Source organism: Mesoplodon mirus, assembly GCF_964341445.2.
Source record: "Mesoplodon mirus genome assembly, chromosome: 10".
In the NCBI taxonomy this organism is placed as follows: Eukaryota; Metazoa; Chordata; class Mammalia; order Artiodactyla; family Ziphiidae; genus Mesoplodon; species Mesoplodon mirus.
In genome coordinates, this window is record NC_138986.1 from 9,502,155 (window position 1) to 9,514,500 (window position 12,346).

The 12,346-nt window shown below is 46.7% G+C and overlaps 1 protein-coding gene and 1 pseudogene across 5 annotated transcripts in view; one reads left to right on the plus strand and one right to left on the minus strand.

The window, feature by feature from the left end:
- The window catches only part of SYNJ2 (synaptojanin 2), a 98,479-nt gene extending 89,575 nt beyond the window's left edge, over window positions 1-8,904 (minus strand). For all 4 annotated transcript variants that reach the window (XM_082634376.1, XM_082634375.1, XM_082634377.1 and 1 more), the window contains exon 1: window positions 8,623-8,904. In XM_082634376.1, coding sequence (XP_082490502.1) covers window positions 8,623-8,749 — 127 coding nt within the window. In that variant the 5' untranslated portion in view covers window positions 8,750-8,904. The remainder of the gene's footprint in view (window positions 1-8,622) is intronic.
- A 23-nt stretch (window positions 8,905-8,927) lies between these two features.
- On the plus strand, window positions 8,928-11,098 carry LOC309811535 (small ribosomal subunit protein uS7-like; annotated as a pseudogene). The gene is made up of 2 exons: window positions 8,928-9,449; window positions 10,299-11,098. The product of its transcript is annotated as a small ribosomal subunit protein uS7-like (transcript).
- Window positions 11,099-12,346: the final 1,248 nt, after the last annotated feature.

Consider the following 12,346-nt stretch of genomic DNA (forward strand, 5'->3'; position numbering starts at 1 on the left):
AGAACAGACGCCCTAAGGTGACCTACACACAGAGGCGGGTCCAAATCCAAAGCTGAACCCCAGGAGCCGTGCGAACAAAGAAGAGAAAGGGAAATCTCTCCCAGCAGCCTCAGGAGCAGCGGATTAAATCTCCACAATCAACTTGATGTACCTGCATCTCTGGAATACCTGAATAGAAAACGAATCATCCCAAATTGAGGTGGTGGATTTTGAGAGCAACTGTAGACTTAGGGTTTGCTTTCTGCATCTAATTTGTTTCTGGTTTTATGTTTACCGTAGTTTAGTATTTAGAGTTTATTATAATTGGTAGATTTGTTTATTGATTTGGTTGCTCTCTTCCTTCTTCTTTTAATATATATATATATTTTTTCCCTTTTTCTCTTTTTGTGAGTGTGTATGTGTATGCTTCTGTATGTGATTTTGTCGGTATAGCCTTGCTTTCACCACTTGTCCTAGGGTTCTGTCTGGTTTTTGGGGTTTTTTTAGTATAGTTTTTATCGCTTGTTACCATTGGTGCATTTGTTTTTTGGTTTGGCTGCTCTTCTCTCTTTCTTTCTTTATTTTTAATTACTTTAAAAATTTTTAATTTTTAATAATTTTTTACTTTAATAACTTTATTTATTTATTTTTTTTGTTTTCTCCCTTTTCTTCTGAGCTATGTGGCTGACAGGGTCTTGGTGCTCCAGCCAGGTGTCAGGCCTGTGCCTCTGAGCGGGAGAGCCAAGTTCAGGACACTGGCCCACCAGAGACCTCCCAGCTCCACGTAATATCAAATGGTGAAAGCTCTCCAGAGATCTCCATCTCAATGCTAAGACCCAGCTCCACTAAATGACCAGCAAGCTACAGTGCTGGACACCCTATGCCAAACAACTAGCAAGACAGGAACACAACCCCACCCATTAGCAGAGAGGCTGCCTAAAATCATAATAAGGCCACAAACACCCCAAGACACACCACAGGATGCGGTCCTGCCCACCAGAAAGACAAGATCCAGCGTCATCCACCAGAACACAGGCACCAGTCCCCTAAACCAGGAAGCCTACACAACCCACTGAACCAACCTTAGCCACTGGGGGCAGACACCAAAAACAACGGGAACTACGAACCTGCAGCCTGCGAAAAGGAGGCCCCTAACACAGTAAGTTAAGCAAAATGAGAAGACAGAGAAACACACAGCAGATGAAGCAGCAAGGTAAAAACCCACCAGACCAAACAAATGAAGAGGAAATAGGCAGTCTACCTGAAAAAGAATTCAGAGTAATGATAGTAAAGATGACCCAAATTCTTGGAAACAGAATGGAGAAAATACAAGAAACGTTTAACAAGGTCCTAGAAGAACTAAAGACCAAACAAACAATAATGAACAACACAATAAATGGAATTAAAAATTCTCTAGAAGGAATCAATAGCAGAATAACTGAGGCAGAACGGTAAGTGACGTGGAAGATAAAATAGTGGAAATAACTACCACAGAGCAGAATAAAGAAAAAAAGAATGAAAAGAATTGAGGACAGTCTCAGAGACCTCTGGGACAACATTCGAATTATAGTGGTCCCAGGAGAAGAAGAGAAAAAGAAAGGGACTGACAAAATATTTGAAGAGATTATATTTGAAAACCTCCCTAATATGGGAAAGGAAATAGTCAGTCAAGTCCAGGAAGCACAGAGAGTCCCATACAGGATAAAACCAAGGAGAAACATGCCAAGACACATGTTAATCAAACTATCAAAAATTAAATACAAAGAAAAAATATTAAAAGCAGCAAGAGAAAAACAAAAAAAATAATAACATACAAGGGCATGCCCATAAGGTTAACAGCTGATCTTTCAGCAGAAACTCTACAAGCTAGAAGGGAGTGGCAGAACATATTTAAAGTGATGAAAGGGAAAAACCTACAACCAAGATTACTCTACCCAGCAAGGATCTCAGTCAGATTCGATGGAGAAATTAAAACCTTTACAGACGAGCAAAAGCTAAGAGAATTCAGCACCACCAAACCAGCTTTACAACAAATGCTAAAGGAACTTCTCTAGGCAGGAAACACAAGAAAAGGAAAAGACCTACAATAACAAACCCAAAACAATTAAGAAAATGATAATAGGAACATACATATCGATAACTACCTTAAACATAAATGGATTAAATGCTCCAACCAAAAGACATAGACTGGTTGAACGGATACAAAAACAAGACCTGTGTATATGCTGTTTACAAGAGACCCACTTTAGACCTAGGAACACATACAGACTGAAAGTCAGGGGATGGAAAAAGATACTCCATGCAAATGGAGATCAAAAGAATGCTGGAGTAGCAATTCTCATATCAGACAAAATAGACTTTAAAATAAAGACTATTAGGGCTTCCCTGGTGGCGCAGTGGTTGAGTGTCCGCCTGCCAATGCAGGGGACGCGGGTTCGTGCCCCAGTCAGGGAAGATCCCACATGCCGCGGAGCGGCTGGGCCCATGAGCCATGGCCGCTGGGCCTGCGCGTCCGGAGCCTGTGCTCCACAATGGGAGAGGCCACAGCAGTGAGAGGCCCGCGTACTGCAAAAAAAAATTAATAATAAAAATAAAATAAAATAAAGACTATTACAAGAGACACAGAAGGACACTACATAATGATCAAGGGATCAATCCAAGAAGAAGATATAACAATTGTAAATATTTATGCACCCAGCGTAGGAGCACCTCAATACATAAGGCAAATGCTAACAGCCATAAAAGTAGAAATCGACAGTAACACAATAATAGCAGGGGAATTTAACTCCCCACGTTCACCAATGGACAGATCATTCAAAATGAAAATAAATAAGGAAACACAAGCTCTAAATGATACATTAAACAAGATGGACTTAACTGATATTTATAGGACATTCCATCCAAAAACAACAGAATACACTTTCTTCTCAAGTGCTCATGGGACATTCTCCAGGATAGATCATGTCTTGGGTCACAAATCAAGCCTTGGTAAATTTAAGAAAATTGAAATCGTACCAAGTACCTTTTCCAACCACAACGCTATGCGACTAGATATCAATCACAGGAAAGAATCTGTAAAAACTACAAACACATGGAGGCTAAACAACACCCTACTAAATAACCAAGGAATCACTGAACAAATCAAAGAGGAAATAAAAAAATACCTAGAAACAAATGACAATGAAAACACAATGACCCAAAACCTATGGGATGCAGCAAAAGCAGTTCTAAGAGGGAAGTTTACAGCAATACAATCCTACCTCAAGAAACAAGAAATATCTCAAATAAACAACCTAACCTTATACCTAAAGCAATTAGAGAAAAAAGAACAAAAAAACCCCCAAAGTTAGCAGAAGGAAAGAAATCATAACGATCAGAGCAGAAATAAATGAAAAAGAAATGAAGGAAACGACAGCAAAGATCAATAAAGCTAAAAGCTGGTTCTTTGAGAAGATAAACAAAATTGACAAACCATTAGCCAGACTCATCAAGAAAAAAAGGGAGAAGACTCAAATCAATAGAATTAGAAATGAAAAAGGAGAAGTAACAACTGACACTGCAGAAATACAAAGGATCATGAGAGATTACTACAAGCAACTCTATGCCAATAAAATGGACAACCTGGAAGAAATGGACAAATTCTTAGAAATGCACAACCTGCCAAGACTGAATCAGGAAGAAATAGAAAGTATGAACAGACCAATCACAAGCACTGAAATTGAAACTGTGATGAAAAATCTTCCAACAAACAAAAGCCCAGGACCAGATGGCTTCACAGGTGAATTCTAGCAAACATTTAGAGAAGAGCTAACACCTGTCCTTCTCAAGCTCTTCCAAAATATAGCAGAGGGAGGAACACTCCCAAACTCATTCTACGACGCCACCATCATCCTGATACCAAAACCAGACAAGGATGTCACAAAGAAAGAAAACTACAGGCCAATATCACTGATGAATAAAGATGCAAAAATCCTCAGCAAAATACTAGCAAACAGAATCCAACAGCACATTAAAAGGATCATACACCATGATCAAGTGGGGGTTTATTCCAGGAATGCAAGGATTCTTCAATATATGCAAATCAATCAACGTGATACACCATATTAACAAATTGAAGGAGAAAAACCATATGATCATCTCAATAGATGCAGAGAAAGCTCTCGACAAAATTCAACACCCATTTATGATAAAAACCCTGCAGAAAGTAGGCATAGAGGGAACTTTCCTCAACATAATAAAGGCCATATATGACAAACCCACAGCCAACATTGTCCTCAATGGTGAAAAACTGAAACCATTTCCACTAAGATCAGGAACAAGACAAGGCTGCCCACTCTCACCACTCTTATTCAACTTAGTTTTGGAAGTTTTAGCCACAGCAATCAGAGAAGAAAAGGAAATAAAAGGAATCCAAATTGGAAAAGAAGAAGGAAAGCTGTCACTGTTTGCAGATGACATGATACTATACATAGAGAATCCTAAAGATGCTACCAGAAAACTACTAGAGCTAATCAATGAATTTGGTAAAGTAGCAGGATACAAAATTAATGCACAGAAATCTCTGGCATTCCTGTACACTAATGATGAAATATCTGAAAGAGAAATTCAGGAAACACTCCCATTTACCATTGCAACAAAAAGAATAAAATATCTAGGAATAAACCTACCTAAGGAGACAAAAGACCTGTATGCAGAAAATTATAAGACACTGATGAAAGAAACTAAAGATGATACAAATAGATGGAGAGATATACCATGTTCCTGGATTGGAAGAATCAATATTGTGAAAATGACTCTACTACCCAAAGCAATCTACAGATTCAATGCAATCCCTATCAAACTACCACTGGCATTTTTCACAGAACTAAAACAAAAAATTTTAAAATTTGTTTGGAAAAACAAAAGACCCCGAATAGCCAAAGCAATCTTGAGAACGAAAAACGGAGCTGGAGGAATCAGGCTCCCTGACTTCAGACTATACTACAAAGCTACAGTCATCAAGACAGTGTGGTACTGGCACAAAAACAGAAAGATAGATCAATGGAACAGGATAGAAAGCCCAGAGATAAACCCACGCACATATGGTCAACTTATCTTTGATAAAGGAGGCAGGAATGTACAGTGGAGAAAGGACAGCCTCTTCAATAAGTGGTGCTGGGAAAACTAGACAGGGACATGTAAAAGTATGAGATTAGATCATTCCCTAACACCATACACAAAAATAAGCTCAAAATGGATTAAAGACCTAAATGTAAGGCCAGAAACTATCAAACTCTTAGAAGAAAACATAGGCAGAACACTCTGTGACATAAATCACAGCAAGATCCTTTTGGACCCACCACCTAGAGAAATGGAAATAAAAACAAAGATAAACAAATGGGACCTAATGAAACTTCAAAGCTTTTGCACAGCAAAGGAAACCATAAACAAGACCAAAAGACAACAAATGAAGCAACTGACAAAGGATTAATCTCCAAAATTTATAAACAGCTCATGCAGCTCAATAGCAAAAAAACAAACAACCCAATCCAAAAATGGGCAGAAGACTTAAATAGGCATTTCTCCAAAAAAGATATACAGACTGCCAACAAACACATGAAAGAATGCTCAACATCATTAATCATTAGAGAAATGCAAATCAAAACTACAATGAGGTATCATCTCACACCAGTCAGAATGGCCATCATCAAGAAATCTAGAAACAATAAATGCTGGAGAGGGTGTGGAGAAAAGGGAACACTCTTGCACTGCTGGTGGGAATGTGAATTGGTACAGCCACTATGGAGAACAGTATGGAAGTTCCTTAAAAAACTACAAATAGAACTACCATATGACCCAGCAATCCCACTACTGGGCATATACCCTGAGAAAACCATAATTCAAAAAGAGACATGTACCAAAATGATCATTGCAGCTCTATTCACAATAGCCCGGAGATGGAAACAACCTAAGTGTCCATCATTGGATGAATGGATAAAGAAGATGTGGCACATATATACAATGGAATATTACTCAGCCATAAAAAGAAACGAAACTGAGCTATTTGTAATGAGGTAGACAGACCTAGAGTCTGTCATACAGAGTGAAGTAAGTCAGAAAGAGAAAGACAAATACTGTATGCTAACACATATATATGGAATTTTAAAAAAATGTCATGAAGAACCTAGGGGTAAAACAGGAATAAAGACACAGACCTACTTGAGAATGGACTTGAGGATATGGGGAGGGGGAAGGGTAAGCTGTGACAAAGCGAAAGAGAGGCATGGACATATATACACTACCAAACGTAAGGTAGATAGATAGTGGGAAGCAGCCGCAGAGCACAGGGAGATCAGCTTGGTGCTTTGTGACCGCCTGGAGGGGTGGGATAGGGAGGGTGCGAGGGAGGGAGATGCATGAGGGAAGGGATGTGGGAACAGATGTATATGTATGACTGATTCACTTTGTTATAAAGCAGAAACTAATAAAAAAAAATAAAAATAAAAAATAAAAATAAAAATAGTTTCGCTTAATTTAAGAAGACTTCACAAGTATTCAGCCCTAAGTCTACTGAAAAATGAATGCTAGGTTAAGTGACAAATGCGGACTGCCCATGAGCTGAGGCCCATTCCTGTCATTACACCCTCTGTTCTAGAATCCAGACTACTGTAATCACCAACATAATATACATGATTTCAGCCCAAACCTAATTTCCAACGGAAAATATGCATTGCATTACTTTCATTCATCATTTTAAAATCTTCACTTTTGAAAAAATAAAGTCTTTTTATCCCAGTGGCTTGAAAGGAACTCAAATGTATAGGAACCTTGCTTAAAGCTGTTGTCATCCAACTGAGTAATATTTTAATCTCTTTGATGAAGCAGTAGTTTTGTACCATGCAACTTAATCTCTCAGCTCTGATACACGTGGTATGAAGCAGACATCTAAAATGGAATGGAGATTTTTGTGGTTTTCTTTCAAGACCTTAGCAAATGACCAAACTTGGACTTTTCGAGTCAGAGCACAAATTGGAATAATCTGATAATAATTTTTTTTTTTTTTTTTTTTTTTTTTTTTTTTTTTTTTTGCTGTACGCGGGCCTCTCACTGCTGTGGCCTCTCCCGTTGCGGAGCACAGGCTCCGGACACACAGGCTCCGCGGCCATGGCTCGCGGGCCCAGCCGCTCCGCGGCATGTGGGATCTTCCGGGATCGGGGCACGAACCCGTGTCCCCTGCATCGGCAGGCGGACTCTCAACCACTGCGCCACCAGGGAAGCCCTCTGATAATAATTTAATCCATGATTACTGCACACAATACTGGAGATGTTGTTTTAGTGACCAGGGGGCTGAAAACAAGCCAGATAACTCTATGCTAATGAAATGACTAGGGAAGCAGAAATAGAAGAGATGGTCCTTCCAAGATGTATACAGAAGAATCTAATTGAAGAATTGATGCATACAATCAATCTGAAAAAAAAGATTCAATTATAAAATGTGGTGGGCGTGAGTGCCCAGGTCGTCTACCTAAAGGACTGGTGACCCTCCTCTGAGCTTTGTTTAGCTACAAACAGGGGAGATGCTGGACACCAGTTGTAAGCCTACTCTCTAGTGTTCAGGTTGAAGTTCTAACAATTCTACCTGGTTTCGCTCTCTGTTACCTGGCCTTCCTCATGAATGTTAGCCACAAAACAAGGTGATTCCAAGAAGCCGCACACTGTACAACAATACAGAAATAGTCACTGGAAGTCAGGTAGAGCTGTTTGTCACCTTGGGCAAGCACGTTTCTTAGCCTCTTCAGGCCTCAGTTTACTCCTCTGCAGTATGGGGATAATACTAGTCCTTTTGTAGAATTGTGAAAATTAAATGAGATGGTCTCTAAAGTCCTTGACACAATGTTAGTGTCAAGACTTCCTGGAGCTCACAAGTGAAATACACTGACTTGGCAACTGCCTAATGTCAAATACACCCAGCACAGAGTCACCAGGGGTTTTTGGGGTTTTTTTGTTTTTTGTTTTTTTGCCTCCAAGTTCTATACTTTGCAGTACTGACGCTTCTCAGCCAAGTATTTACATGAGGCAAAGGTGCCATCAGCGCTTTCTCCGGAGTCTATGTTATGGTGCTTTTGTCCCCATCCCCCCGGCAGTGAAGGAGGCCATCCCAAGGGAACGGGCATTCACTGGTTTCATCAACAAGTGCCAAAGAAAAACAGCGGCAGGCACTTGGTCGGGCCGCCTCCTAAGTCACCCCTCTTGGATGGTCTTGAATCTGTAACGGGTCCCGGGGGAGCGCGGGGCAGAAGAGACCAGAGGCGGCTCTCCAAGAACGGACCCCGCCGGCAGGCGCACAGACCACAGACCCCTGTGGGCCGCCTGTGCACCCGGGAGCAGCCACACGTGTCTTCTGGCGTCCCCGGCGTCACTTCATTCAAACTGGCCACCCGCCACCCTGCGCGTGCGACGCCCACGCCTCGGCCACCTCCGCGCCGCCCGGGACTGGTCACCTCGGGGACGGGAGGTGCCCGTTTGTCTAGGTCTCAGCAAGGGCAGGCGACCTTCCCTCCCGGCATCCTCCCCGGGACAAGGGACCAGGGCGCCGCCCGAGCCCCGTTGCCGCTGCGGAGTCGCCGGCCCGGAGCCCCGGGCGGCGCCGCCTGCCGCACTCACCGAGCGTGGCCACCGTGCCGGCCTCGAAGAGCAAGCAGTCCCCGCGGCCGCGCGCCTCCAGCAGGATGCTGCTCTCCCCCGAGGCCTCCAGCCGCCCGAGCAGCCGCAGCCCTTTGCTTAAAGCCATGGGCGCGCGGCCCGCCGCCGCGGCTCCCCGCGCTCCCGCAACTTCCAGGAGTTTCACTTCGCGCCCACGCCGCCGCCCGGCGCAGGCTCCTCCCCGGCTCCTCGGCGGCCTCCGCCCCGCCGCCTCCTCTGCGCCCGCGCGCGCCGCCCCGGGCAGGTGAGGGCGCGCAGTCGCCTCCCCGCCTCCCGGCCGGCTCGGCCGAGGCGCCGCGCTCCCCCCAGCGGCCAGGCAGCGGTGGGAGGCCTCCGGGCTCGCTCGGGGGCTAATCCGGGGTCCGGGTGCGGAGGGGAAGTCCCCCTGCGGTGGGCGGCAGTCAGGAAGGAGGATTCCACGCATTCCTCGGCGCGGAGGAGGCTGCCGTCCGCCGGGCGCCCTAATGCGCCTGAAACGTTACAGGACGCCCGCGGCCTTATATGGGCAGCCGGGGCCTGGCCGGCGCCGCGAGGCTGGAAGCCAGCGCGGCCGGGCCCTCCGTAGTCCACCCGGCCCTCCGCCGTCCTTCCTGGTCCTCCCAGTCCCGCTCACGCCTCCCTCTCTCGTCTACTTTTGCGAACCTGGACGAGTCCCTTGTTCTCTGTGCCTCAGTAGCCCTACGGGTGAAGCGGGATTAGGAACTGTACCTACTTCGTAAAGTTGCGGTGAGGATGGCGTTAGTTAGTGTAAAGGGCTTGGTGAGTGCCTGGCGAGTGGACAGTGTTCCGTTAAGTGTTGCCTTCTACTAGCTTTCTGTACGGAGGGTACTGCAGTCCACTGTCCACCCCCAGGTAGAATTTGGGAGGATCAAAGGTGTGTTTTCTCGGAGAGAACTGAGACCCTGATCTCTAGACCTGCCACTTACCGTGTGACCTTGACTCCTCTGAGCCCGCTTTTCTCCTTTGTCGGATGGTGACCGGCACCTGCCCCACCGGCTTACAGGGTGCGTGTGGAGGAGCCGAACGCTCGGGAGTAACGCGCAGGGCCAACTGTGAGACGCTGATGCGTGTGGGTGCGCCAGTGCGGGGCCCTTCCCTCTCCCTGCCCGCGCCCTTTCCCTCCATCTTGCAACCCCTCCTCCCGCTCTGGTGAGTGTGTACAGTCCTTGACTTAAGGGTAGATACTACAACAAGCCAGTTTGTACTCAGACATGTGGACAGCAGCACAAATCCATGCATCCTCCACTGGAGTACGTGGACCTGGCAGCTAGGCAGGGCCCCTCTTGGCACTGGGTTTTAGCCAGGATGTCGGGACTGGTCTGCAGGGGAGGGGAGAGAGAAGGGAGGAGAGGGCTTCCCTGGACTCGCCCTTCGGGTGGGTTTGGGCGGCCTCGTTTCCTTCCCCTGTAAGGGGTGTGTATGGATGGCCCTGAGACCTCCGTCAGGATGTCCCCAGCAGGCCCCACACCCAGCTGGTTCCTCTCACACCCATTCTGCTCACATGGAGAAGGCTGTGGGTTAAGCCACTTGTCTCTCAGGCAAGTTCCAGACGGAGCAGAGACCCCGGTGGCACGCAGGAGGGTGGCGCCCTTGCAGAACATTCGAGAATGACCAGGAACGCTTCCTGTCTGGGCCAGGGCGCGCGTGGCCCACGCCGAGCGGCCCAGACGCCTCGGCGGCGCCTTCAGGATGACGGAGTGGGAGACAGCTGCACCTGCGGTAGCAAAGACCCCCGCCATCCGGCTCTTCGGGGGGTGGAGCGTCGATGATGTGCGGATCCACGGCATCTCCCCGCGGGACCGCATCGCAGTGAAGGAGAAGTATGCCAAAGACCTGCCCCACAGTGCAGGGCGCTGCACGGCCAAGTGCTTCCACGAGGCGCAGTGCCCCATCGGGGGGCGCCTCACCAACTCCATGGTGATGCGCGGCCGCAACAACGGCAGGAAACTCGTGGCTGTGCGCATCGTCAAGCACGCCTTTGAGATCGTCCAGGTGCTCACAGGCGAGAACCCCCTGCAGGCCCTGGTGAATGCCGTCATCAGCAGTGGCCCCCGGGAGCACTCGCCCCGCACTGGGCGAGCTGGAAGTGCGGCGGCAGGCCGTGGACGTGTCCCCGCTGCGCCGTGTGACTCAGGCCCTCTGGCTGCTGTGCACAGGTGCCCGTGAGGCCACCTTCCGGAACAGCAAGACCACTGCCGAGTGCCTGGCAGACGAGCTCATCAGCGCTGCCAAGGGCTCCTCCAGCTCCTACACTATCAAGAAGAAGGATGAGCTGGAACGTGTGGCCAAGTTCAACTGCTGATTGCCTGGCCACAGCTGCAATAAACCTGTTTGCCCTTTGGGGTGCCCCCCCCAAAAAAGAATGACCAGGAACCACCAGACATTCCATCCTCTGTGGATACCGTCTCAGGGAGTGATTTGGGAAATAAAGGAAATGTGAACAACAGCAGAGATTCACGTCATTCCTGAGCCTACTGCTCCCTTGTCACAAATTCAACGATGTGGTGGATATCCCGGCTATGATGATATACGCTATCCAAACATTTGTAAAACGCAGACATTATTTCCTCCTGAGAACAGTGTGCCCATTAAATGAGGCAGAGTAGCCTTTGGCCCACTTTTTCTTTCCTTTTAGATGCAAAGCTCACTTCTTCCGGGAAGCCTTCCTGGGATGCTGAGGCTCCAGACAACAGTGTTTATGTACCCTCAGATTCACAGGTGTCCACTGCAGCTCTCACCTGCAGCTCTCATATGTTGCTTGAGAAGTGTTTTCAGATTTCTCTTAGCCCTGTTTCACAAATTAGGTCATAAGATCTTAAGAAGGGGACCAAGTCGTTTAAAATTTTCTCTCTCCTCTTCTTTCCTGCCTTTCCTGGTATCACATAATTTACAGCTCTGCACAGTGGCATGCTGAACATATTTTAGAAAATTTCCTATAGTCCAGACCAGCACTTGAGCTTTACAGCTTATGGAGTCTAAGACACAATCAACTGTAAGATGAACCACTATTTTATGTACTACTGAGAAAGAAAAAATGGTGCCAATTAAACCATGTAATTAAATTGTTAGCAATGCCCTGATTTCAGCAATGCTATAACGTGCATCTTAGACACCAATAATGGCTGTTCCCCTACCTCTGAGAATTGGTACCTGCTGTGTTTTCAGGTCATGGTTTGGAGTGGGATGGTCCACAGGGGCAGCAGAGGAAGCCCCATCCTTACATACACACTGCCTTGATAGGCTGAGGGTCACTCGGGCACTGGCACGTTTAGCAGATGGAGAAAGTATCAGATCTTGAGACATTCGAGAAAAAGGTCAGCTCTGATACCTAAACCATGAGTGGAAGCTGGGAAGACCAGTAGACCCATGTGAGTGGGGAAAGCTTGGGCACATCCCACTCCTGAGATGCAGAGCTCTTGGAGGTCTATGATTGGAGGGGGAGGAGGTGAGGCGGCAAGGAAAAGCCAGCTCTGTCACCCCTGGAGTAGACAACGGCAGGAAATGCAACGGGGCTGTGGCCCGGGGAGTCAGTCAGGACCTGGGGAGCCAGGGAGCCCAGCAAGTTATCAAAGCAGAGAGAGAAACGGGAGAGATACACGAAAGGCTGTACTTGGTGCCTATTGCATGAGAGGCAGGACAGCGAGAAGTCAGAAGGGAGCCCAGCGTCGAGAGAATGGGGTGGGGG